Here is a 23,850-nt window from a genome sequence, read left to right on the forward strand (position 1 = left end):
CTCCTATTTGAGCTGATTCCTGCTTTGATTTCCCTTTTTCCCTCTATCCCCCTGTCGCCCTCTCTGTTTAATGTGACTCTTCATTTCTCTGCATGGAACAACCTTCCTGTTTCTTGCATGGTTACCAGGTTTTCTTGCCTCCAGATGTATCTTCTGAGTGGGATCCCTTGGGATTATTTATACATGTATAGACCTTTGAGCAGCAGTCTCTTTAATTTGGTCTCTTTAATCACTCTTTCTGTGTTGTCTCTTTGAGATTTTCCTAGAAGCAGCCTGATAATCTTGTTCAAATTGAAGGAAAAAAGAAATCACCTTTTTTAAAAGAACAGACTGAGAAACCTTGGTCACTTTGAGCAGTGCTTGAACTGATATTTTTCAGTTTGACAGATTTTTACATAAAGAAATTGTGAAGTGACTGGCAAGTGTTAATGGGCAGAAAGGCAGATTTATTCTGTGTGCAGAGGGGCCTCAGGACAGGCAGTGCCTCCGACCTGAGCCAGGTACCAACTCAGCATCTGTCTGCCCTGCTGCTCCCTGGCCCTGCTGGGTTTAAAACACACATTTTCTGCTCTGCTTGTAGCTGGGAGGCTCCCTGGGCTGCTGGAGCAGGGACCTTTCCCTTTTGTAGCCACTAAATTTGGGATATTTAAGGGGAGAAAACCCATTTGGAATCAAGAAAACCAATCTGAGGATTTGAAATTCTCCTCCTGTTTAGCACCTTTGATGGTGGAAAAGCCCCCAGTTTATCTCCTGGTATGCTGCAGGGTGTTTGATGGGAAATGGAAAATCCACAATGGGTTGGTTAAAAGCCTTGCAGTAATCAAGGAAGAGGAATTATTAATTCTCTGAAGGGGTCTGTCATGACCTACTTTACAGCTGCACTGTGTTTCTGGCTGCAACTGGAACCAGAATATGACAGATCTTAAAGCACCCCACACATGGGAAAGCCACCACATGAAAGAAATGTAATGGTTAAAATGCTGGGCATTTGTAAAAAGGTTTTTCCATCACGGTGTCAATTTGAAGATCTGCAAATGCCACGAGTAAAACTCCCACTGAGGTGCAGAGTTGGCACCTTTGTGCTACATCCCTGCTCCCCTCCTGCCATCCTTACCCACCCTCCACTGGTGATTCAAAAACATGGGAATATTTAATGTTTGTCCTCCGCCTAGGCATATTTAATTATTACTTTTAAGAAGATGCAGAGACCTGATACTGTTCCAGAGCGGTTTCAGAATCAGCACATTTGGGTTCCAGTTCCAGCTGTCACCCTCTGACATAATTTGAGGCAGCAAATTAGATAAGAATCTCTTATCTTGGTGTGTTACACATTCACCCTCCGATGGCTTGAGCCCTTCCTGGCTGACATTGAGTTTGTGGGGAAAGCACCTCGGGAGCTCCAGGGAATGTTTGTTTTGAAGCCATCCCCTCTTTCTGTCAGGCTCGGGAGGACCTTGCTGGGGCCGGAGGTCCGGGACAGAAAATGTTGACGGCATTCCTGAGCTCTACTCTTCATTATCCCCCCCAAATATTTGGAAGCTGAAGTCGTTAATGTTTGGCGGAATGCGGAACAGCCGAGCAAGCCCCGCAGTAGATCCCAAAAAACATCTTGATTAAATTAGAGGGGAGGTGGAGGGGAGGAGGGCTGGAACAAAGAGGCCGTTGAGGAGCTGGCACGGCCCGTGCTGGGAATTTATGTTGCAGCTAGGGGTGGCAGAACCTCCAGCCCTGCACATGGTGCAGATACACCCTGGAGTAACAAAGGAGTGTGTGTTCCTGCGTGTGCACTCGCAGGAACTGGGGAAAACCTTCATCTGCAGCCCGTCAGTCCTGCCAGCTCCTGGGGTGGCTTCTTTGGGTGCTGCTGATGCTTTGCCAGGTGTGCAGAGAAAGGAAAGGTTTTTATGACCTCTCGGTGCCCAGCAAAGGTGAGGAGCTGCCCCACTCTGCCCACCCTCAGCTGTGCAGGGAGCTCCTGTGCTGTCTCCCAAGGATGCTTTTCCAACCAGATCATCTCCCAGATCTACAGAAGAAGGGTTTAACCTGATCAGATAAAGAGGAGACAGGGTTTGTGTGGGGACACCCCCTCTCCACATGCACACCCAGCTCATTAGTGGAGCCAATTAATTAAGATTTTGTAAGATTTTGTTGCACAAGCCTTTCCTCATGTTAAGGGAGGTACAGATGCACTTGGTTGCAGGTAGATCACAGTAAAGCTGATCAGAATATCTTTTATTTATTGCCTTTTCCTGGAAGATTGTTTACAAAATGGATCGTTCTGCCTCTGCAAAGCACACAGAATAACAGAGAAATACAGAACAATGTAGAATTTGCTGCTGAAATAGCAGTTGGTATCTGGAGACATTCGCAACTGCCAGGACTGTTGTTGCCTTTCCTTGGCGTGGATTTTATTCATAATTCCATGGCACTTTCTGGCATGATGCTGGAATCTCTCATGCCTGCATGGCAGTGGGATCAGCAGCCTTTAATCTGCACTTTGAATTCCATGGGAACTTAGGGAAGTTCCCTTCGTGCATCACCTCCACCTCCCTCCACTGCACTCAAGCAACAACTTTTTCCTGACATCCAATCCGTTCTGACTTCCCCAAACAAAGCCTTCTGCTTCCTCCAATGTATTTTCATTTATCAGGGTCAGCCAGCTCAGCTTTTGTTTCTCCTAAATATATATATATATATATATTTTTTTTTTTGTGGAATCAGTGCAGGGAACAGTTTTACATTACCAGTGCTCATTGTGCAGCTCTTGTTGTGATGTCCCCTGTGATCTGTCTTCATCTCAATGGAAGGGCTTTTTCCAGTCCAGCAATCCAGCAGCTCCTTCCTTGAGAGCTCATTTGGAAGCACAGAGAGTTTGGTGTTTTGACAATTTGGCATCTTCCTTCCCCCTTCAACCTGAATCTACATTAAAATATTCGTTTTAATCTCTGTCGCATAATTGATGCTTCAGCAGTTTGTGCAGCAAATGAGCAATTTTTTCAGTGCAAGAAATGAGCAAAATGGGCTGAAAAGAGCAGGGTGAGAGGCAGATGAGGGCCAGGCCAGGCAGTTCAAGCAGCACCAGGGAGCCTGTGGCTGCAAAACTCCTCCTGTGTGAAAAGTTCAGTGCTGAGGGCATTTCACACAGACCCAGGCAGTCGCTTCCATTAATCATCTCCACGTGGAGGAAAAGGCAGCCAGAAAACCCTGGCGACCCAGATCACTGCAGGGCTGAGCAGCAGCCTCAGCTCCTTCTGCTTCCAGAGGTGCAACTCCCGTGGGTTTGTTCCTGCAAGCTCCCTCGGAGGTTGGGAATCACCAGCTCTTTGCTTTTCTCTAAATTAGAGACTCCTCAGAAAAAGCTTTCCTTTGTCAGCATTTGAGGCAGATGCTCTTTTTTCCTGGAGCACCTAGGGAGCAGGGTGAGGAATGTGGGATTGGAACACGTGGAAAATCCAGAGGACTGGGCGTTGGATACTTGTGAATCCCATTGTGCTGCCAGCAGAGCAATTCCAGGCTGGTCTGAACCACAACTCCCCAAAATAATGAAGTCTCCAATAAAGCAATTTTCATCTCAGAAACACACTCTGAGCACTGCTGAACTGGACAGTGTGGGGAAAAGAATAATTTAAATTTAAATCAGATAATCTTTCTCTTCTGGCTCTTTAATTTATCGGCGTGTTGTTGGTTTTCTTCTCACGGTTTAGCACTATCTTGACTTCCTGGGCAGAAATGTTGGTTTAAGCATGGGTTTGGCTGCATTGCCTGTTTATCTGTTTCTTTTCCTGAACGTTGTAGGCATAAATAATCTTGGATTTATCAAATTTGCTTGCCCCAGTAGATATTAAACACTTGTAACGTGAGGGTTGGAGCACGGAAACGCTGCCTTAGTGGGCAGCGAATGAGTAAAATCTATAAACTGAATTAAGTTACTCTTGTTATGTGGTGGTTTCCTTGTCCTGCCTCTCTTCAGCTTCCATACCAAGCTGTGCTGTATGCACAGTGTTACTTGATCCTGTGAAAATGGGAAAATGGTGTATTTGCAGGCTCGAAAATCAGAGATCTCAAGCTCCCTGGAAATTCCCACCTCTGTTCCATAAAGCCTTTCTGACTGTGCACGTCTAATATTTTGGTTTATTAATACTCCTGGTGCAATGTGACCCTGGGTGGCTCTGGGCTGGGCACCGATTGGATTTGCCAGCATAAATAGTGGTGCTTAATTGGGCCTAACTTATTTGTGGATGCTCCGTGCTCACTTCCTCTGCCTTTGCAGCGTCTTCCCCAATTAACTTTCATTTCTCTGTTCTGTTGCAGAGCAAGGAAGTGGGACTGCAGCTCCAGGAGGACTTGATGAAGGTCCTGAATGAACTCTACACGGTAAATCAGTGATTTCTTGGCATCCTCTCCGGCAGAAGGGAGAAGTGTTTGACTTCTCCCACCAAGGCTGAGAAAAGGCTGCAGTCCCTGCAGCTCGAGGTCACCTAAAAAGCTCCATAAATCCCATTTTTCCCCTCTGTCTTTGAGTTGTTTCAGCTCTCTAAGTGTTGGCTCCCCAAAGGTCTCACCTTCATGCTCATTTGTTCCTTTGCTGCAGTGATGGTTTGAAAAAGAGCCAGAGATAGGAGAGTTATTTCCAAATATGCCAAAAATCTTGGGTTTTGTGTGGTGTGAGCCTTCAGAGGCACCCACTGAGCTTATTTGTCCCTCAGCTCTCAGCAGAGCAGCTCCTTTTGGAGTCTGAGTTTCCCATCTGTGCTTTTTCCTTCTCAGTAAATCCACTGGAGACCCCAAGGAGGAGGTGAGGAGGAGGATGTGATCCCAAGGGTTCACGTGCTGCGTGGGGATTTTTCTTTTCCTCACACAGACGAATGGAAAAGCCTCTTGCTTGATGTAAATTCTGCTTTCTGCAGCTGTTATTGAGCTACTTCTCTTCTTTAAAAGCAGAACTCACTGTTCAGTTGCTCAAAATGCCTTTTATTTTGTCCTTCCTGGGTGATTTGCTGGGTCATGACACTGAGATGTGTGTTCTGCCCTTCCTCCTTCCAGAAGCTGACCCAGGGTTGTTCCTCAAGCCCTGGCATATTCACCCTGTGGGGGTAAAAATCAGTGTTACAGAATTTCCTGGGGTTCCCTGAAATTTCCTGTATCAGTAAAAGGTATAGAGGGAATTGGTTCATTGCAGTTTGTTACAATTAGAGCCTCAAAGCCAAATATTCAGGCAAATCAGCACTCCAGAAACTGTTTTCTATTTGAGGGCAGAATTGGCTCAACTTTTGAGTCATGTCATGGTTGGGATCCTAAGGAAGGACACAGATCTGCCTCTAAAAAGAGACTTTTAGGAACTAGATTAATTTCTAATCCAAGTTCATCTGGCTCTGAAGTGGCTGGTGAGTGGAGTCTCGTGGACAGGGGATCATTTCTGGGTGCCAGGCTCTGACAGGTCATTTTTTGAGCCAAATAGTGAGTTCTGGTAATTCCTCTACCCCAGAAGGAAGAACTTCCAGAATTCAGCCTTTGCTAAACAAAGTGAGGAAAGGCATTGATATTTTTAATGTCAGTGCTGGGAATTTGAAATTTATTTATTCATTCCTCCTGCTGCAGAACTCTAAATTGTCCCTTCACCAGAAAACCTTTTCCTTTGCAAAAAGCCACTTCTGATCATGCTAAAAGATGCTTTTTGTTGGGATTAAATCCACCCCACCAGTGGCTACGATTAATGGTACTTTTAGAAATAATTCCACCTCTTCTTCTGCTGGATGTGGCACTCAGTGGTCTGGGCTGGGTGACAAAGTGAGGATCAGCCAAAGGCTGGATGATCTTGGAGGTCTTTTCCAACCTCAGTGACTCCATAATTCCATATCCAAAGGATTGGCAGAATCCCTGCTTTTGGGCAAAATGGATCTGGGTGAAATCTTTACTTTCTCTGCACAAATAAAACACAGAGAGTTGTCCCAACCTGCAATTTTTTTGTCCTGTGCCATCTTGCCCTCAGCAGACCCCAGTGAGTCACCAGTGTCCCCACACCAGAGCCTGTGGCTGCCAACGTGGCCTAAAACCATTAAAAACCCATTAAAACCGGGATTTGTCCCTCTGCTTTCACTCTCTGCCAGCTCCACTTGGAGTGAGAGAGGAAAAGCAACTCCTTTGCATCTATTATTATCATTATAAACGCCTGCTTTATAGTCTGAGCATCTGCAGGGGCTGGGAGTGCGTGTGTGTAAATTATTCAGGATGTGTCTTTAGCACTGGCTGCAGTCACATTCCCTTTCATGTCTAAATCCAGAGTCTCTTTGGCTCTGGGAACCTCTGCTGATCACTGCACAGGGGGAGGGTGCAGCCCACTCGGGTAAAATCCTGTTATGTTGTGGTGCAAAAGAGCTCTAAACGGGTTTTCATCTGAGATAAATCAAATTATTCACAAGTGGGGCCTTTATTACTGCTGGAATGGGTGACTTTATGCAATTGTGCTTTTTTTTTTTTGCCCCCTGTGAGTGTTGTATCGTGTTTGTTTTGGTGTGGGATTCAAATTGCTTTGCATTTATGGATAAAAAACTGGTTTATGTCTCATGTCCTTTGGTTCTGTTTGCATAACACAAAGCTAGACGTTCATATCACGTGAAACAAATGGGATTTTTGTGACTGGAGGGATATTTATCTATATTTACATATAAAAAATGTGCTATAATAAAAGTTGCTCATACAGCACAGGGTCCAGGTCTCCCTAAACGAAAGAACCACTCTTGTTTATTAATTTTTTTATTACATAAGGTGCCCAGAAGTACTTTTATGTCCCAAATTTGATTTGAACAAATGGCACCTGAGTGGCTCTTGCAGCCACTGTGTTGAGGCTGGATTTACATCCTGTGATGTTTAAAGCACTGATTCACCCAGATGAAAGACTGATAGGCCTTCCTTCAGGAACCTTACCTGCTGATGAAAAGCTCTCATTTTCCTGGCATATCATTTTCTTTGAACAGTCAGGGAGGCTGGATTTAGTCTGCATCCTTTTTTTTGATTTTCATGCCTCCTTTATTGGCTTGTGCAAGAAGGCACATGCCAAAGTCAAACAAAGCAGCAGCTGCAAAATCATCCACTTGGATTTCAGATTCGTTTTGAGAGCCACACTCGCTCAGGCACCTCCTGCCCTGCTTTTCTGACATGGGAAATTTCCCTGAGTGTGTTTTTCTCTGGTTCAGGTGTTTCAGACTAACAGCCTTGCTGGGCCTTGCTGGGCCTTGCTGGGCCTTGCTGGGCCTTGCTGGGCCCTGAGTGTTGGTCGTCGTTCTCTGCAGGTGATGAAAACCTACCACATGTACAATGCTGACAGCATCAGTGCCCAGAGCAAGCTGAAGGAGGCAGAGAAGCAGGAGGAGAAGCAGATTGGGAAGTCAGTGAAACAAGAGGACAAGCAGACCCCGCGCTCCCCCGACTCCACCTCCAACGTCAAGTTTGAGGAGAAACACGTCCGGAGAAGCTCCGTCAAAAAAATCGAGAAAATGAAGGAGAAGGTACTGGCAGGGTGCCCAGGAGCCACTGAGATCCCCCCTCACATCCAAATCTCGTTCTTTGGGCAGGTTTCATTCAACACTCAGCTGAAGGAAAGGCAGATCCAGCACCAGGTTTCCTTCAGGGCAGTCAGGTGTGCAGTTTGTGTCATCCCAGGGAATACAGGCATGGCACAAAAAGCTGAAAGCAGGTTAGAGTGGGAAAGCAGAAGTTGCCTGCTTGGAATTCACGGTTACCATGATTATTTTTGTTGTCCAAAGCACGAGGCTGTGCTGCAGGGAGCCCAGCAATCCCAAACTGCCTTTGAGCAGTTTAGCTCTAAGGTTCAAGCCAGTAGAAGGGATGGAGTTATTTTTGAACGGATTTAGGCTCTGGAAGTTCAGGCCTTGGAGGAGTTGGGGTGCCTGTAGCGACCCTCAGACAACCCATGGGCTTCTGTGGTGGTGCTGGAGTTGGGCCACAACCTTCTAAACCCACCCTGTTCCTTTATTCCTCCTTTAATCTTCCCCATCCCACAGTCTCAAGACTTTCAGTCCAGCACAGTAATGCTTAAACACATCTAAATAATTAATCTGCATTTCAAGTCTTGGAGTCCTGGCAAAACTGGAATTCAAATGGGCAAAATCTGTGTGAGCAGAGTAAGATTTGTTCAGCGTTCTCTGGTGTTACCCAGCGTGCTGCTCACCTCTTCTAATGCTGTATTCTGGTTTTTGTTGTCTTTCAGCGCCAGGCAAAGTACACAGAAAACAGACTGAAGGCAATTAAGGCAAGAAATGAGTATCTGCTGGCTCTGGAAGCCACCAATGCCTCGGTGTTCAAGTACTACATCCATGACCTGTCTGATCTCATTGATGTAAGTGCTGCTGCTCGGGGCCAGGGGCCTCCCACGTCCCTCCCCTCCCTCAGCATCCCCCCCTGCACCAGCACAGCTGGAAACCTCTGCATGGCTGGGCTGGGCAGCTTGGGGGGTGGCAGTGGCCTGATAATTGGTCATTAGGCTGTGACAAGAGCTTTTCTCAGGTGGCCACCTCTGTTACACAGACGAGGAACCAGGCACTGGGAGAGAAAAGGAGGAGCTGCTTAGTTAAAGTGAAACCCACGTTCAGTATCACACTGCTGCCTGACATTTTCACTTGACTATGAGTGAAAAGCAAACCTGCACGATTTTCACTCAGAAGCACGTTTGAAAAAAAGATTTTTAACTGTAGAAATAGTATAGGAAATTTGGTAGAAGAGAGGGAGTTCAGAAATGTTTCCTGAAGGTGCTTTTATGTGGTTTTGGAAAAGTCATAGAATCGTGGGATATTGTGAGTTGGAAGGGACCCACAGGGGTCATCCAGTCCAAGCCCTGGCCCTGCACAGACATCCCAAAATCCCACCCTGTGCCCTGAGGGTGCTGTCCAAGCACTCCTGGAGCTCTGGAAGGTTTGGAGCAGTGCCCATTCCCCAGGGAGCCTGGACAGTGCCCCAGCACCCTCTGGGGGAAGAACCTTTCCCTGATCTCCATCCCAAACCTCCCTGACACAGCTCCAGCCCTTCCCTAAGATGCCTTCCCTGCTCACCAGAATAGAATTCAATCCCTCCCCATTCAGGGGCCAGCAATTCTGCTTTTGGTAAAACACACTGTGAAAAAACCCCGAAATTCTGATTTTTGGAAACTCAGAAGAGGCAGTCAGGAATGCTGAGGTTATTCCCAAGGATGGAACCACCCCGTCAGCCTGAACACACTGCGTGTGGGTCAGTGGCTCTGGTGGCTCCTGTTCCCCTTGCCAAGGCCATCCCTGCTGGAAGCACTCGGCTGCAGAGCCTGGAGGGAGCTGCTGTGGAGGAGCAGGGAGTGATGAGCACAAGAGTCTCTAGACACAGGCAATAAAGAGCACTCAGATCTCTATTAATTACTCAGCTATTAGAATAACCAGCAGTCTATAGGATACATTTATTCAGCTGATGATAAACTCGCCTGGAGTGCTCTTGTGCCAGGTGTTGATTTAAACCTGTCCTTTGGAGGTCAGGGCTGTCACCGAGAGCGGGCTTGAAAAATGCTGTTATTTCCAAATGTCGTGGTTTGCAGGATTGCTGCTCTGGAGAGGCCTGGTTTGTTTATTCCTCCTGCCTTTTTAGGAGCCCTGTTTTGGTTAACATTTGCTCAGCCTAAATTGCGTGGCTCTGGGTTTTTAACAAATGAGAACTTTGTGTTTATATTTATATTGAAGCTACAAGGTTGAGATTAATTTCACCAGCATCAGCCTAATTTAATTGTTCCAGTTTTATTCTTCTAAAGCCCTGTCTCTCAAGTCTTCCCCCAAATGCTGCACACGTGCCTGGTTCAGTTGTCTGTTCTTGGTGTATTTTCAGGGATCACAGGTAGCAGAGAATCTGTTTGGATTTCACAAGCCCAGAACAATCTCTAAGCACAGAGCTGAGGTGTTTCCAGCAGGACAGGACAAACCTGGGGGACCCAGCTTGGGTGGAAGGGCTGCTCTCCCTGGGCAGTCCCAGCTGTGTCTGGGGCATGGCAGGCAGTGCTGCAGGACAAGAATCCAAACTTCTGCAGCCCAGGGATTTGTCTGTCCCTAGAGAGGAGCCCTCGTGGCTCTGGGTGAGTCCCTGCCTGAGTTAACCCCCTTGGAGCATTCAGTTTAACACCACAAGTTCTCATCATCTTCAGAATAAAAGTGTTATCTGCTCTGTGTTCAGGCATGGAAAAATGTGGGACTTGTCTGGGAGCGCAGGAGATGGAATTCAGTTATCTCGTTGTTAAGACACAGGGAAAATAGATTTATTAATGCCTTTGATCCTGAAGGATTGAAAATTAACAATTATAACCAGTGATGGTTATCTGAGCCATCTGACTTGAATAAAAATGAGATTTTTAAGCCAGGCTGTAATGCCTTCCCTCGATCTAATCATTTGATGATATTGAATTTTGAAATATAATATAAAAGTAATCTTCAAAGTCACTTACAAGGAGATTGTGTTAGGCCAAACAGCATTAAACTTGTCATGTTTATCCAGCACGGTGTGTTCCCAGTGCAGTGTGCAGGGAAGGGTAGCAGGGAGTTAATTCTTTGTCCAGAGTTAAGAGCAATAAATTGTTTCTGACATAGCCCAGTAGTTTTGAATTTCCTGACTTTGGGGACTGAGGCAGCTCTTTGATGCTAATGAAATATTACAGTAATGGGGAAGTTTGCATTAACTCATATTTATAAAAGGGTCACTAGGACAGGATTGGAAAAAAAGAGATAAAAATGTGTGTTTGAGTCCCAGAGCTTACTTTGCTCTTCCAGGGATAGGTATTCTGTGGCTGTTTACTCCAGGATCTCATCATTCCCCTTCCAAATCTGAATTGCATTTTAAAACAAAGGGCTTTTTCCCCTTGAATCTTCTGGTTTTGAGGCCTGTTTGAAAGCTAACTGGCAAAGGGTTAATCAGCTGTCATGTTGGGAAGTGAATTTGAATGAGTTATCATTAAATTCTTATAAAAAATTGATTTCCTTTGAGAACGTTTCCATCAAACATTTATATAACCCAGAAAAGGGATGGCAGGACTGGTGCCTTTATAAACATGGAACACTGGACTTCAAAAAAACCCTTTAAAGTGGGGGAGTGGGCTGGGAAATGTTTTCTGTCTGTGGCTTCAATAGCAAAGAGCCAACACGTTTTGCCTGAGTGAGGTGAGGTGTGACACATTAACTTCCCTTTGGATTCCCAGTGCATTGGGGGGACACTGGGAGGACAAACTGGTCACACTGGGAGGGTGCACAGCTGCCTGTCCCGCAGCAGGAGTTGTGTTCAGTTCTTGTCCCTGCAGTTCAGGAATGACAAGGAGCTGCTGGAGAGGGTCCAGCAGAACCCACAGAGATGATCTGGGGTCTGGAGCATCTCCCTGATGAGGGGAGGCTGTGGGGCTGGGGCTGGTCAGCCTGGAGAGGACACAGCTGAGAGGGGATCCCATCAGCCCATACAAGGATCCCCAAGGGGTGTCAGGAAGGTGCCAGGCTCTGCTCAGCGACAGCACAAGGAGTAATAAACTACAACACAAGAAATTCCACCTCAGCATGAGGAAGAACCTCTGTCCATGAGGGTGGCAGGGCCTGGAACAGCTGCCCAGGGAGGGCCTGGAGTCTCCCTCTCTGCTGACATCCCAAAGCCACCTGGACTCTGCCTTGGACCCTGCCTTGGACTGGGTGATCTCCAGAGGTCCCTTGCAACCCCAGGAATTCTGTGAAAAGGAGCAAGTGCTGCTGTTAAATCTGAGCTGGTCCTTGGCCCAACTCCATCTTTCCCCCATGGCTGCAGGACCAGCCCTGCAGAGTGAGCAGTAGCTGTGAGTGCCTCTTGATCCAAGGCTGCTTCCACACGTGCAGATTCTCAATCAAGCCTCTTTTGTTTTGCTTTTTGTTTTGTTGTGGTGTTTTTTTTTTTCTTGGCTGGTTTTGTTCTTTTCTGATTGAATGTAAAGTCCCTTAATTCTCTGCCTCCAGTCCAGCCAGCAACTGCAGCTCTTTTTCCAAGGCTCCACACCTGCCACAGCTTGTTTGGCACAAGAGCCAGGCTTCCAGCAGCACTCGGTGGCAGGAATTCTGTGGGAGCAGGGAATGGTCCAGCAGTTTCTCTTCCCTCTGCCCCCACCCCTCCTTCTCCTTTTTTCCCCCCTTTTTTCCTCTGCGTTTGCAAACAATGACAGTGATGAGACCCAAATGATGGGTGAGGAGGAGTTTTCATGTGAATTTTGCTTACAGAGCAGCACAGCAATGGAGCAGATGGTCTCTTTCTTTCCTTTCTGGATATTCTCCTAGTGGATGTAATCTTGCTTGTAATTCCAAGAAGGTGGGCTCCTTCTCGCTCACTTTATGAGATGGCTGAAAAATCCAGGCTGGTTCTGATCTAATGCTAATGAAAAGCTCCTTTTTTTCCCCTTCTGAAACATGAAAACTTGGCTCTGCAGCCGTGGTGGAAATGAAGCTGCTTGATTGTCTCCCAGTGACATCATCCCAGTGTCAGCCATAGCCAGGAAATTCTTGACCATAACCACTTTCTGCTTCAAAGTTTTTTGCTCCTCTGTTTCACCCCAGCAATGAAATCATCCCAACTGGTGGCTGCTGGGTTTTGGATGACTCTCTTTTCATGTCCAGGTCATGCTCCTCCTTCCTGAAGTACTGGATGAAGCAGTTTGCTGGAATTATGGGATTACTTAGATGCAGATTTGTCTTTATAGATGATCCAAATCCTGTGTCTTGTCTCTCCAATAGCACTTCAGTACCTTGCTTTCCTCTTTCTTGGAATAATGTCATTTAAGGATTTTGGAGTGTTTCCATAGGAATCAGGACCCCTAGAAGTCAGGTTAGAATTTAGGGAATTACCCTGCCCTACTGCTGAGCTTCGCCACTTCCTTTCTGAATGAAATGAGTCTCTAGTACTCCATGAAAAATGAGCCTCTGATAGTCCAGGAAAACTCCACAACCTGTCACAATACTTCAAGCTTGGTAATTAATTATAACACCGTGATAAAATTTGCATGGGGGTTACAGGTTGAGGTGCTCTGTGCAGTCAGTGAGAGATGTGGGACCTCCCTGCCACCCAGCAGACGACAAAATACCCACAGCTTGTTCCTCATTTGTACAGCTCCTGCCTTTGGAAACATCCAAATTCCCATTCTGGAGTCTTATTCCCTTTATTCATAGAGAATTGTGTGTGTTTTCCAGCAGTGCTGTGACCTGGGGTACCACGCCAGCCTCAACAGAGCCCTGAGGACGTTCCTGTCGGCCGAGCTGAACCTGGAGCAGTCCAAGCACGAGGGGCTGGACGCCATCGAGAACGCCGTGGAGAACCTGGACGCCAACAGCGACAAGCAGAGGCTGATGGAGATGTACAACAACGTCTTCTGCCCCCCCATGAAGTTCGAGTTCCAGCCACACATGGGTGACATGGTCAGTGTGGGGCCCTCCTGCCGCTCTGCCTGTTTATCTCCCTCATTTTTGATAAACTGACCCACTCCAGGGCCGCCTGTTTGGCTCTTTTGGGAGCCTCAGTGCTGGGAGATGATGCAAAGATTAAGCACAGGCTCGTGGCAGAGATATCTAAATTTTAATTTTTTGGCTATCCAAGCTGCTGGAAGTGAACATTCTTAATTAGGTTCAATATTAAATGTGAGTAGGAGACACCTTCATTCAACCTGCAGGTTAATCCCCAAGACAGCCCCTGAATTTTGAGATTTGAAGGGCCAGCAGAAGAAACCTAAATGCTGTTTTTTTGCAGCATTTGAGTGTGCAGTCTGAGAGTGCAAATGGTTTGTAGTGGTGCTTTTTGCCCCCTCCTTGTGAGACGGGGCTGTCAGAGGACTCTCCATTTTTGGCAGGGCAAATCCCTCTCCTCATAGGTTTATCAAGATGTGGTTGCTCAGCTGGGAGCTGTTGAAAGTCACACGAGCTGAAACCGGTTCTGAGCAGGAACACGTGTACAGTGTGACAATTTAGGTCAGTTGGTTGGATTTCTACATCCTCCCCCGAGCACAGACTGGAGGATGGTCTCTTGCAGCCTCTTCTTTTGAGCTGGGAATTACAGCCACTGCTCCAGGCTCTTCTTTGTCTCTCCCGTTTTAAGTGAAACCTTCAGACTGTAAATGACCTTTCCTGGATTTTTCTGTGTTTCTGATCATGTAAGATTATGGGGAAAAAAGGAATTACCTGCAGAGTCTCATTCAGGAGCAGCTCCCATTCACTGAATCATTTATCTTGCTGCTTCTCAAGGCCAGAGGAGTGTTTATAAATGCAGCTGATGGTCTTGTAGCAATGGTGCTGCACACAGCAGATTATATCAGACTATATGATGGTGTATGTGCATGGGTGGGATAAAACTCCCAGTTTCAATTTCTGTCTCTAAAAAAACAGCCTCAGGCAGTGAGGTCAGTGTTTTCTTTTAAAAACCCCCACAAAACCCAGAACAAAACGAAAGGGAAAAGCTGCCCCGTGCTGTGGAAAGATCATTCTGAGCAGCTCAGGGAACCTCGGTGTTCTGGTGTCTGTGACAGGTCCCCAAGCTATGCTGTTTTTATTTCAGCTCCCCTGGATTCATTCAAGAGTGACCTGTGCCTGTTGCTGCGCTGTGCAGGTGGTTCAGCTGAGCAGTCCCCTACCCCAGGGTGCCAGGCTGAAGCACTGCACCAAATTCTTGATTTTTGATGTGATTTATCCAAATACCTGGCATAAAGCACCTCCAGACTCCCAAAGCACACGACAAGCTGACATCACTGAGAGTAGCTGTTGTTTCCTGGCTCTTCTTTGATGTTGCCATCATCTCTTGCTCTCTGTTCAATCCTCTCAGGAAGGGAACTGCACTTTGGTAGAACCTTGGACCTTCTTCCTCTGGTTGAAATCCAGCGCTGCCCGGTTTTAAAGCTCAGCACTTTGTGTCTGATAAATAAAGGAGTAATTGCAATGTCCTGCTGTGCTGTTTCTCTTGCAGGAGTCTCAGCTCTGTGCCCAGCAGCCAGTCCAGAGTGAGTTGGTGCAGAGGTGTCAGCAGCTGCAGTCCCGGTTATCGACGCTGAAGATCGAAAATGAAGAGGTCAGTTAACAACCAAAATTCAGCAGCAGCTCTTAGCCACTTAGTGGGCACTGGTTATGGAAGAATCTGGTTGTTGTCATCCTTTTTTATCAGCACTTGTGTTAAAATTCAAGGCCAAGGCATCTTGTGCATTAATTAGTGGGGGAATCTCACAGGAAAGTTGGGGGTATGGAGAGAATCCTTTAAAATACCTCCCCATATCTCTCTTCCCATCCTTAACTTGATAAGACTGGCTGTGGTGCAGAAGTTTTATTTGGATAGCAAAGGGAAAAGGAGGAATTTAATGTTTTGAAGTGAGTTTGCATAACCTGAGTAAAGTGATTTTTGTTCACTTGGCCATTCAAGATGAGAAGAAGATGACATGAATGGGGATCTAATCTCTGCACCTCTGTGTTCAGGAACTTCTGGGCAAAATTTGCAACTCCTTTTATGTCTAGAAAGTCGATTCTGGCCTTCAGTAAAAATGTGCAGTGCAGCAGAGTCCTGTTTGTAATTAACATCTGATGCCCAGTAGTTGCAGAAGACAATTAGAGCATCTTTGTTCAGCTCTCTTTGCTTTGAGGTTAAATTTCTTTCCATCTCCTCCTGATCCCAGCCTGAGAGATCACAACTGCGATCCTGGCACAGAGTCCTGGCAGGTTCAGGGTGCTGCCAGCTCTGTGCTTGCATGGACTGTGCTGTTAATGAGCCAAAATTAATTACAGCGCACAGGGTGTGAAACCAGTAATATCTGTTTATTAGTGAAGTGCTCCAGGGGACTTCACTACCTCTGTTGTTTACTTACAGCATAAAACCTTCAGGTTTTGAGTTCTCTCCTTGCTGGGCAGGTTAAGAAGACGATGGAAGCCACACTCCAGACAATCCAGGACATTGTCACGATAGAGGACTTTGATGTCTCTGACTGCTTCCAGTACAGCAACTCCATGGAGTCTGTGAAATCCACGGTGTCGGAAACGTTCATGAGCAAACCCAGCATTGCCAAGAGACGGGCAAACCAGCAGGAGACTGAGCAGTTCTACTTCACAGTAAGGGGCTCATTCTTAGGAATTTAGGAATTTTTTTTCGTTTGGGAAATTCTCCCCTCTGAGGGTGGGCAGGCCCTGGCACAGGGTGCCCAGAGAAGCTGTGGCTGCCCCTTGATCCCTGGAAGTGTCCAAGGCCAGGAGGGGCTTGGAGCAGCCTGGGACAGTGGAAGGTGTCCCTGCCCATTCCCTGGATGATCTTTAAGATCCCTTCCATTCCAGCCCATTCCATGATTCTGTAATTTTCAGTGTGATCTGTTCAGAATTATCCTCACAAGAGAGTGCAGAGTGATGCTCTTGTCTAACAAAAGATGCTTCTCTCTTTGCTTTTGGGTGAGCAGAAGAAGCGTGTTGGGGTTCAAAACTGTGTGCTCTCAATTCTCTGCAAATATTTTGGGATGCCTCTGTTGATGCAAACATAGTCTGTGGGTAAATTGTGTCAAATTTGATTTCTTCTCCATCTGAAAAGGAATTTTCTGAGAAAAAACATAATAATAGCTTGTAAACATCAAATTTCAAAGCTAGTGCTAACTAAAAGAACATTTAGCTCTTTCATTTTTTGTTATTACCATCTTGCAATTTCAGCCTGCAGAAGCTTTTCATTGAGTTGGTTCTTTTTAAAAGATGCTAAAAGCTTTCTGATACTGAATTTCATACCAGACTGTCTTTTTCCTACATCAGACTTATGTTAAACTGTTGAATTTGTTTCCAATTTCAAAATATTTCAGGGTAGCAGATGAAAATCATGGATTTTACCCTGGTTACTTTGTCATTCCCTTGGGCATCCTTCACCACCTTCTTCCCAGAATGGTGTTGCTCATTAAAATCTGATTTTTCTGTGCACTAACTTGGCAGCATGGTTCATTAGGCCTTGGCTTAGAAGAATCCAGAATCCTTCGCTGAAGGTGAATCTGGCTGTTGAGAGAAGTGGGTGGAGAAGCTGCTTCAAGAAGGGATTGACCACCCCTGCCCAGGGTTATGGAACTAGAAAAGTGATTTTTAATTGAACTCTGAGCATTCCCTCTCCAGAGAGGAGAAAAGGAGGAGGAGGAATCCAGGGCTTAATTTGGATAGGATATTTCTCCCTTTCATGTTGTTGGTGTGGTGTTAGAGAGAGACCCTCTTTAAGCAGCCTGATCAGATGCTGCATTGATCTGCTATTGACCAGGCTTATAAATAGCCTTGATAAGGATTTCCAGCTCTGAATCTCCCAGGGGCAGCTTTTTCAGTGTCTGAGAAAACCCTCAGATGGGTATTAATGAGGCTTGAGGGCAGAGCTTTGTGTAGGGGATAAAAACAAAGTGCAGTGCAGAAGTGAGATTTAATTCCCTTTTACCTCGTGATGTGCTGGGGGGTAGGAACTGGAAGAAAAAAGCTGATTTAAAAGAATATTCCATATTAATGTGACTCAGGGAGGAAATTCCATGTGCTGCATTCCCAGGCAGAGCTTTTGGGTAAATACAGTGATGGCAGCATGAGAATTCAGTGGAAGGATCCTCACTGGAGTATCTCCAAACTGGAATAATGTGCGTTTCCACTGGAGGCACATCCCTGCACACTGGTGCTGATGGATCTCTTGGTGGGCTTTGAAGGCAGATTTGTATTCAGGGTAATTTAAACTTCCCTGTGCCAGTGGAAAGCAGAGGGGGGAAGGTTGGGCTCAGCACTGGGCTGCTGCAGGTGGCTGAGGCAGGGAAGCAGCAGCAACTTCGGGGAGCCAAAATCCAGGGATGTGCTGCTGCTGCCTTGGCTACAGCCCTGCTTCCCGAGCCAGGGATCTGGGCAGAGCTGCCCATCAGGGCACAGTTGGCACCCAGCCCCACCTGGGCAGTGGGAAGGGGGTGAATGATTCCATTCTTTCCCCTCTAAACCAGCATAATTTTAGTTCTTAGGCAAAATGTTATTTTTTACCTCTGGAAAGAGGAGGAACCAGAACAACGCTCGTTGTGTGAAGTGCTTTAGGATTAATGGAGATTCATTTTTGCCAAGACCTTTAAGACATGGAGAAATGTGGTGTAAAATCCTCCTGCCCCTGAGTGGTGCAGCAGTGGCAGCTGGGGGGTGTCCTGGTGGTGCTGATCCCATGGGAAGTGGATCCAATTCCCCCATTGTGATGCTGATCCCATGGGAAGTCAGATCCACTTCCCCCATCCTTCAGTCGAGTGCCTGGTTTGGAATTATTCTTGGAGGGATGAGAGAGAGGAAAATCCCTGAGTTTTCCTGACTGGAGATGGATCAGGATGTGGAGCAGTGGCAGAGGTGTTTCTTCCTTATAGCCTGAAAAGGGAGGAAGGCACAGTCTGGTTTGGGCTCTGCTTCATCCCATGTGCAGCTGGTTCTGACTGGGAAACTCCTGCAGGGCCTTTGGGCTCAGAGGTGCCCACCTTGCTTGGTTTTGTAGGTGCAGAATGCTCCTGGCTCTGACTCCCAGCTGATCTTCACCTCTTAATTGTCACCGTGCACCAGTGATGTGGCTCGAGGACGTTTCTGCTGCTCTGTTCTGGTTGTGCTTAGCCTGACCCCAGCTGTGCTCTGCCCCAAATGAAATCCTCAGGAGTTCTCCTGTAGTTTGATTATTTTTTTTTCCTTTGACTGTTTCTATTACGCCAAAAATCCAGGGCTAATGGATCTTTGTAATTCACTGGGGAAAGCCTGAAGCTTTATTTTGAAATTAATTTTTTTTCAGCAGCATCCTTGCAACAGGCAGGGAACAGAATGTTAGGCATGAGGAAATACTAAAAAAACCACGAGATTCTGCACTGGATGGGAATATCTTTTTCTCCTTTAAAGCAACCCCTGGTACCTGTCGATGTTTTTAATGACCTCGAAGCCAGAGCCTTGCAAGTCCCAGCGAGTGCCTCTGCCCTGCCCTGCCTGCAGTCACCTTAGGCTGGGCTTAAGTGTTTAGATCTGCTTCAAAGGGGAGCTTAACTCTGGCAAGACGAGTTGATCTGCTGATCTTTAAGCTTCTGTTTGCAGCTGAGCCTTCCAACCCTCCTGTCCCTTCGCCTGAGCGTGACCCCAAGACCCCCAGAACCTGATTTATCCTCAACCGCCCCCACTTCAGACTGGTTCTTTTTGCAGTTTATGCTCACCATGTTTTCTCCTGCAAAAATTTAACTGATTGAGCAAAATGTACAGTTAGGGCTTGGCAAACAGATTCTACAGGGAAATTCTCAAAAGAATTTAATTAATTTTTTGTAGCGGTGATCGCACTTCCTGTTTTCCTCTAAAACAACAACAAAAGGTTGAAATATTAATAAAGGAAGCAGGAAATGCTGAGACTTTCCAAAGGGACTTAATTCTTGTGAAGTGTTTCTTTCAATGTTGTCAAGCAAGGGGACATAAAACACAGGCTTTTGGCAGTTAATTAAAGCCATTTTTGTTTGTTGTGTCAGTGCACACAGGGCTGGGGAGCCCACAGGGGAAGCTTCGTTAGTTCCTGGAAGGTTTTCCCTCACCCTTGCTGCTGCCTCAGTGTGTGTATATGGTTATTTCTTTCTTTCTTTATGTATATATTCCTTCTTGACCCTTTGCTGCTCCTGCAAAGGCCAAGCAGGGTCCAGGCAGTCGTGTTGTTAAAAATATTCATTTTTACTTGAAGGATTTGCAGTCTTACAGAGCTGGAGGGAAGTGGATTGAATTGGGGAAAGCTGGAAGTGTCCAAGGCCAGGCTGGACAGGGCTTGGAGCAACCTGAGAGGGTGAAAAGTGTCCCTGCCCATGGAACTGGATGAGTTTTGAGGTCCCTTCCCACCCAAACCATTTGAATATTTGATTGCAACAAGAGCATTTCATTATTAGACCAAAACCCTCTGTCTGTGTTCATTCTGCTGGCTGAATTTTTAAGATCTCTCATGATTCCAAAGAGTGATCTGTAATAACTTGCAGAGTTTGTGCTTTTGAGTGTAAACATATCCCATTTATGATGTGGGCAGCCCCTGTACAGCAGAGTGTTGCACATGCTGCGGCTCAGTGAAGATGTCCAGGCTCCCCCAGCCCCAAAACACCCCCACCCAGGATGAGGGACGGGGCAGGGGGTCCCGGGCACCCCCCTCACCTTCACATTGTGCACACTCATCAGGTTCCCGCAGTTCTCCAGGTACTGCTTGAGGTCGTTGTCCTGCAGCGGGAAGGACACGTCAGTCTGTCCTTCCCTTGTCCCCCCCAGCCCCCAGAGAAGCCCCCAGACCCACCAGGTACTCGAAGACGAGGGTGAGGGAGCGCTCGGTGTGGATGATGTCGTGCAGGGTGACGATGTTGGCGTGCTTGAGGTTCTTCAGCAGCGACACTGCGGGGACAGCGGGGTTGGGGCAGCAGGAACGGGGGCTGAGCACGGGCACAGCCATCCCAAATCCTGCTGGGAGCCTGGGGAAGGCCCCTCCCGGCCTCACCTTCCCGGATGGCCGTGCAAGGAGCCCCCTCCTCGTGCTCCAGGCGGATTTCCTTCAGCGCCACCAGGTTTTCCGTCAGCTTGCTGCGGCCCTTGAACACCGTGGCGTAGGTGCCCTGGCAGGGGACAGGGGACACAGGCCATTTCCCAGGGTGGCACAGCACTGGTGTCCCCAAAATATTTGGGGGAGGGACCACTTGAAGTGACCGCACCAGGTCTGAACCCCGCGAGAAAGACTTGGTCCGAAAATTTCTGGATATTGAAGATTTTTGCCCTTTGCACTTGGAGCTGCCCTTTGAATTTCACTTAATTCCTTACAGGGGTGTCACACACTACTCACCTCTCCCAGTTTGTCCAGTTTGACGTAGGTTTCCAGCTTCCCAAAGCCGATATCTGACTGTGGGAGAGACAGGAAAACATCACTGGGGAGGGGGGGCCACATCCTGGGATGGCTTCACCTCCAGAGGGGTTTCCAGGGACACTGGGCACTGACATTTGGGATTTTTACTCCATTTTCTGCCCAAACCCTCTGTGTATCCCTGGAAAAGCCATGTCCTGAGCAGGGGAATGAAGGTGCTGGAGCCCGAGGTGCTGCACAACCCCCAGAGCCCCATTCCTTATTCTCGAGGGGACGTGAATATTAAGGACACATCCCCCTGGCAGGGGCTGTTTTATCCTCAGACAGCACAGGCAGGTAAATTCCAGCTCTCCTTCCCTCCTCCTGAGCGGGCACCTCGGATCCCGAGATGCCTCCTGCGGCCTGGCTGTGGTACCTGGGCAGCTCTGAGCACACCTGGAGCGTGCACACGGAGGTTTTTGCTCCTGCTCTGTTGTGCTCAGAGGTTTTGCTCCAATTTCTGCTGCTGCTCTGCAGCAAAGAAACCGAAATGCCACCGCCGAAGCAAAGGCTGATTCATTATTTATCCACATTTGCATTTCCAGTGGCAAGAGGCTCCGGCTGAATCGCAGGAGGGTTTTCCTTCTCCTCCCTCTGGGAAGGAGCCAGGCCGAGAGGGCAGCCAGGTGTGCTCAGGGGAGTGAAGGAAGGTGGGAATGGCACAGCAGGTGCAGATCTCAGAATCCCAGGATCACTGAGGCTGGAAAATCCCTCCGGGATCACCGAGTCCAAGCTGTGCCTGATCCCCACCCTGAGCACCGAGTGCCACGTCCAGGAGACGCCTCCAGGGATGGGCACTCCAAACCTCCCTGGGCAGCCCCTGCCAAGACCTGACCACCCTTTCCCTGAGGAAATTCCTCAGGGAAATTCCACCCTGAGCCTCCCCTGGCCCAGCCTGAGGCCGTTCCCTCTCCTCCCGTCCCTGTTCCCCGGGACAAGATCCCAAATCCCCCCCGGCTGCCCCGTCCCGTCAGGGACCTGTGCAGAGCCAGCAATTCCCCCTGATCCCCCTTTTCTCCGGGCTGAGCCCCTTTCCCAGCTCGCTCAGCTGCTCCCGGTGCTGCCGGGGCTGTGCAGGAAGGGCCGGGGCTGGGCAGGGACGTGAGGGCACCTCAGCGGCCCCCGGGGCGGCCGGCACAGCGCGACGCGGCTGCGGCCGGGCCCGGCTGCGGCTCGGGGCCACTTACGAGGGAGGCCCGCCGGGACATCCTGCTCAGGGGCTTGGGGAGCTCCGGGCTCTGCATCTGCAGCTTCTGCAGGAACTCGGGGGGCAGGCGGATGTCCATGGGCAGCGAGAGGCGCTTGCTGACGTCCTGCAGGGAGGGGACAGAGGACAAGTGACATCCCGAGCCGCAGCCCGGCCCTTCAGCCAGCGGGGAGGCGACAGCCAGAGGTGCCCGGGTCCCCCCTGCCCCCAGCACTTGCCTCCATGGAGAAGCGGCGCTGGCCGTGGTTGCGGTAGCGCACGGCCGCCACCGGGGACCGGCCCTGCCCCTCCGGCGGGGACACGGGGCTGCCGTCGGCTGCCAGGTCCCTGCCCAGCTGCGCCAGCTGCAGCTGCCCCTGGGCCAGGTCTGGGGACAGAAGGGAAGCACAGTGAGCGGCGGGAGCGGCGGCAGAAGCCGCGAGGAGTGGGGGGGGCAGGGCTGCTCCGGGGACACGGGAATCTCCACGTCCTTCTCTGTATCCCCGGGGAATTCGGCTTTTTGCTCCAGATTCCTGGTGCCTCAGCACCCACAGCATTCCCAAAGCACGCCCTGCCACGAGGGTCTCTGGCGGGGGGAGCTGCTCCCCACCCAGCGATCCCAAATCCCATCCCAGGGCTCCGGGAAAAATTCAGCCCGGATTTCTCCCGCGGTACGGCATGGGGGAAAACCCGGACTGGATTCTCCCTGGAGTACGGAATGGGGGAAAACCCGGACTGGATTTTATCCGGAGTACGGAATGGATTCAGGGGAAAACCCGGACTGGATTTTTCCCGGAGTACGGAATGGACTCGGAGGAAAACCCGGACTGGATTTTCCCGGAGTACGGAATGGATTCAGGGGAAAACCCGGACTGGATTTTTTCCGGAGTACGGAATGGACTCGGAGGAAAACCCGGACTGGATTTTCCCGGAGTACGGAATGGATTCAGGGGAAAACCCGGACTGGATTTTTCCCGGAGTACGGAATGGACTCGGAGGAAAACCCGGACTGGATTTTATCCGGAGTACGGAATGGACTCGGAGGAAAACCCGGACTGGATTTTTCCCGCAGTACGGAATGGACTTTCCCCGAATCCATTCCGTGCTCCAGGAAAAGTCCAGTCCGGGTTTTCCCCCTTTCCCTGCAGCCCCCTGCGGCGGCACCACGGGGTTTCTCGGGGATGAGGATTCGCCTTCCCAGCTTTGTGTTCCCAAGTGTTGGAGGCAAATCCACCCTTCAGGAACACCGAGGTGCCCGTTCCTGGCTCTGGATCCCTCGGTGCCGGGCCAGGAAAGCCAAACAGAAAGAGAAAGGAGCCCTTCCTCGAGGAGTTGACACACACGGGCCTCACGTGCCCCGGGAACCGCCGAACCCCCGGGAACCCGGATGTCTTCCTGCCGGGATGGGAGCGTTCGCTTGGCTGGGAGTTCTCCTTTTGGTTTTGGTTTGTTTGGTTGCTTTTCCCCTTGAGGAATTCTCCCCCTGCGTGTTGCTAGGAGGCAAGAAGGACAAAAGCCCAGGGCCGGCTCGGGGCGGGGTGCGGCTGCTCTGGCTTCCCCCTGAGGGTTTCTCGCGGAGGTGCCGCGGGATTCGGGCTGGGAAAAGTCAAACTGCTCTGAACTGCAAGATAAGAGGTGAAAGAGCTGCAAAAAAACCCCTCCCAGCATTTGCAGAGCTGTGAAAAATCAGGGAGCAGCGGGAAAAATGCCTGCGCGGGTGTACAGTATTTCACCACAAGAGTAAATCTGAACCTAAATAATATCTTTATTTGTTTTGTCCCGCG

At 48.7% G+C, this 23,850-nt stretch overlaps 2 protein-coding genes across 11 annotated transcripts in view; one reads left to right on the forward strand and one right to left on the reverse strand.

Annotated features, from left to right (window-relative positions):
• SRGAP2 (SLIT-ROBO Rho GTPase activating protein 2) overlaps positions 1–23,850 on the forward strand; it is a 94,859-nt gene that overhangs the window by 43,533 nt on the left and 27,476 nt on the right. For 7 of the 10 annotated variants that reach the window (XM_068996099.1, XM_068996095.1, XM_068996097.1 and 4 more), the window contains 6 exons: positions 4,312–4,374; positions 7,290–7,505; positions 8,228–8,356; positions 13,209–13,433; positions 14,968–15,069; positions 15,897–16,094. In XM_068996099.1, the coding sequence (XP_068852200.1) occupies positions 4,312–4,374; positions 7,290–7,505; positions 8,228–8,356; positions 13,209–13,433; positions 14,968–15,069; positions 15,897–16,094 (933 nt within the window). Of the gene's footprint in view, positions 1–4,311; positions 4,375–7,289; positions 7,506–8,227; positions 8,357–13,208; positions 13,434–14,967; positions 15,070–15,896; positions 16,095–18,492; positions 19,360–23,850 lie in introns of those variants that run through there. The other 3 variants (XM_068996096.1, XM_068996103.1, XM_068996105.1) reach the window with 2 other exon arrangements.
• On the reverse strand, positions 17,447–22,672 carry LOC138099054 (cyclin-dependent kinase 18-like). The gene is made up of 7 exons (XM_068996106.1): positions 22,306–22,672; positions 22,068–22,193; positions 20,824–20,880; positions 20,485–20,599; positions 20,287–20,381; positions 20,151–20,213; positions 17,447–18,368 (listed from the first exon to the last, which is right to left on the reverse strand). The coding sequence occupies exons 1-7, from the start codon at positions 22,621–22,623 to the stop codon at positions 18,327–18,329; spliced, it is 816 nt and encodes a 271-aa protein (XP_068852207.1). The 5' UTR covers positions 22,624–22,672; the 3' UTR covers positions 17,447–18,326.

The sequence above is a fragment of the Aphelocoma coerulescens genome, chromosome 26 (assembly GCF_041296385.1).
Source record: "Aphelocoma coerulescens isolate FSJ_1873_10779 chromosome 26, UR_Acoe_1.0, whole genome shotgun sequence".
NCBI lineage: Eukaryota > Metazoa > Chordata > Aves > Passeriformes > Corvidae > Aphelocoma > Aphelocoma coerulescens.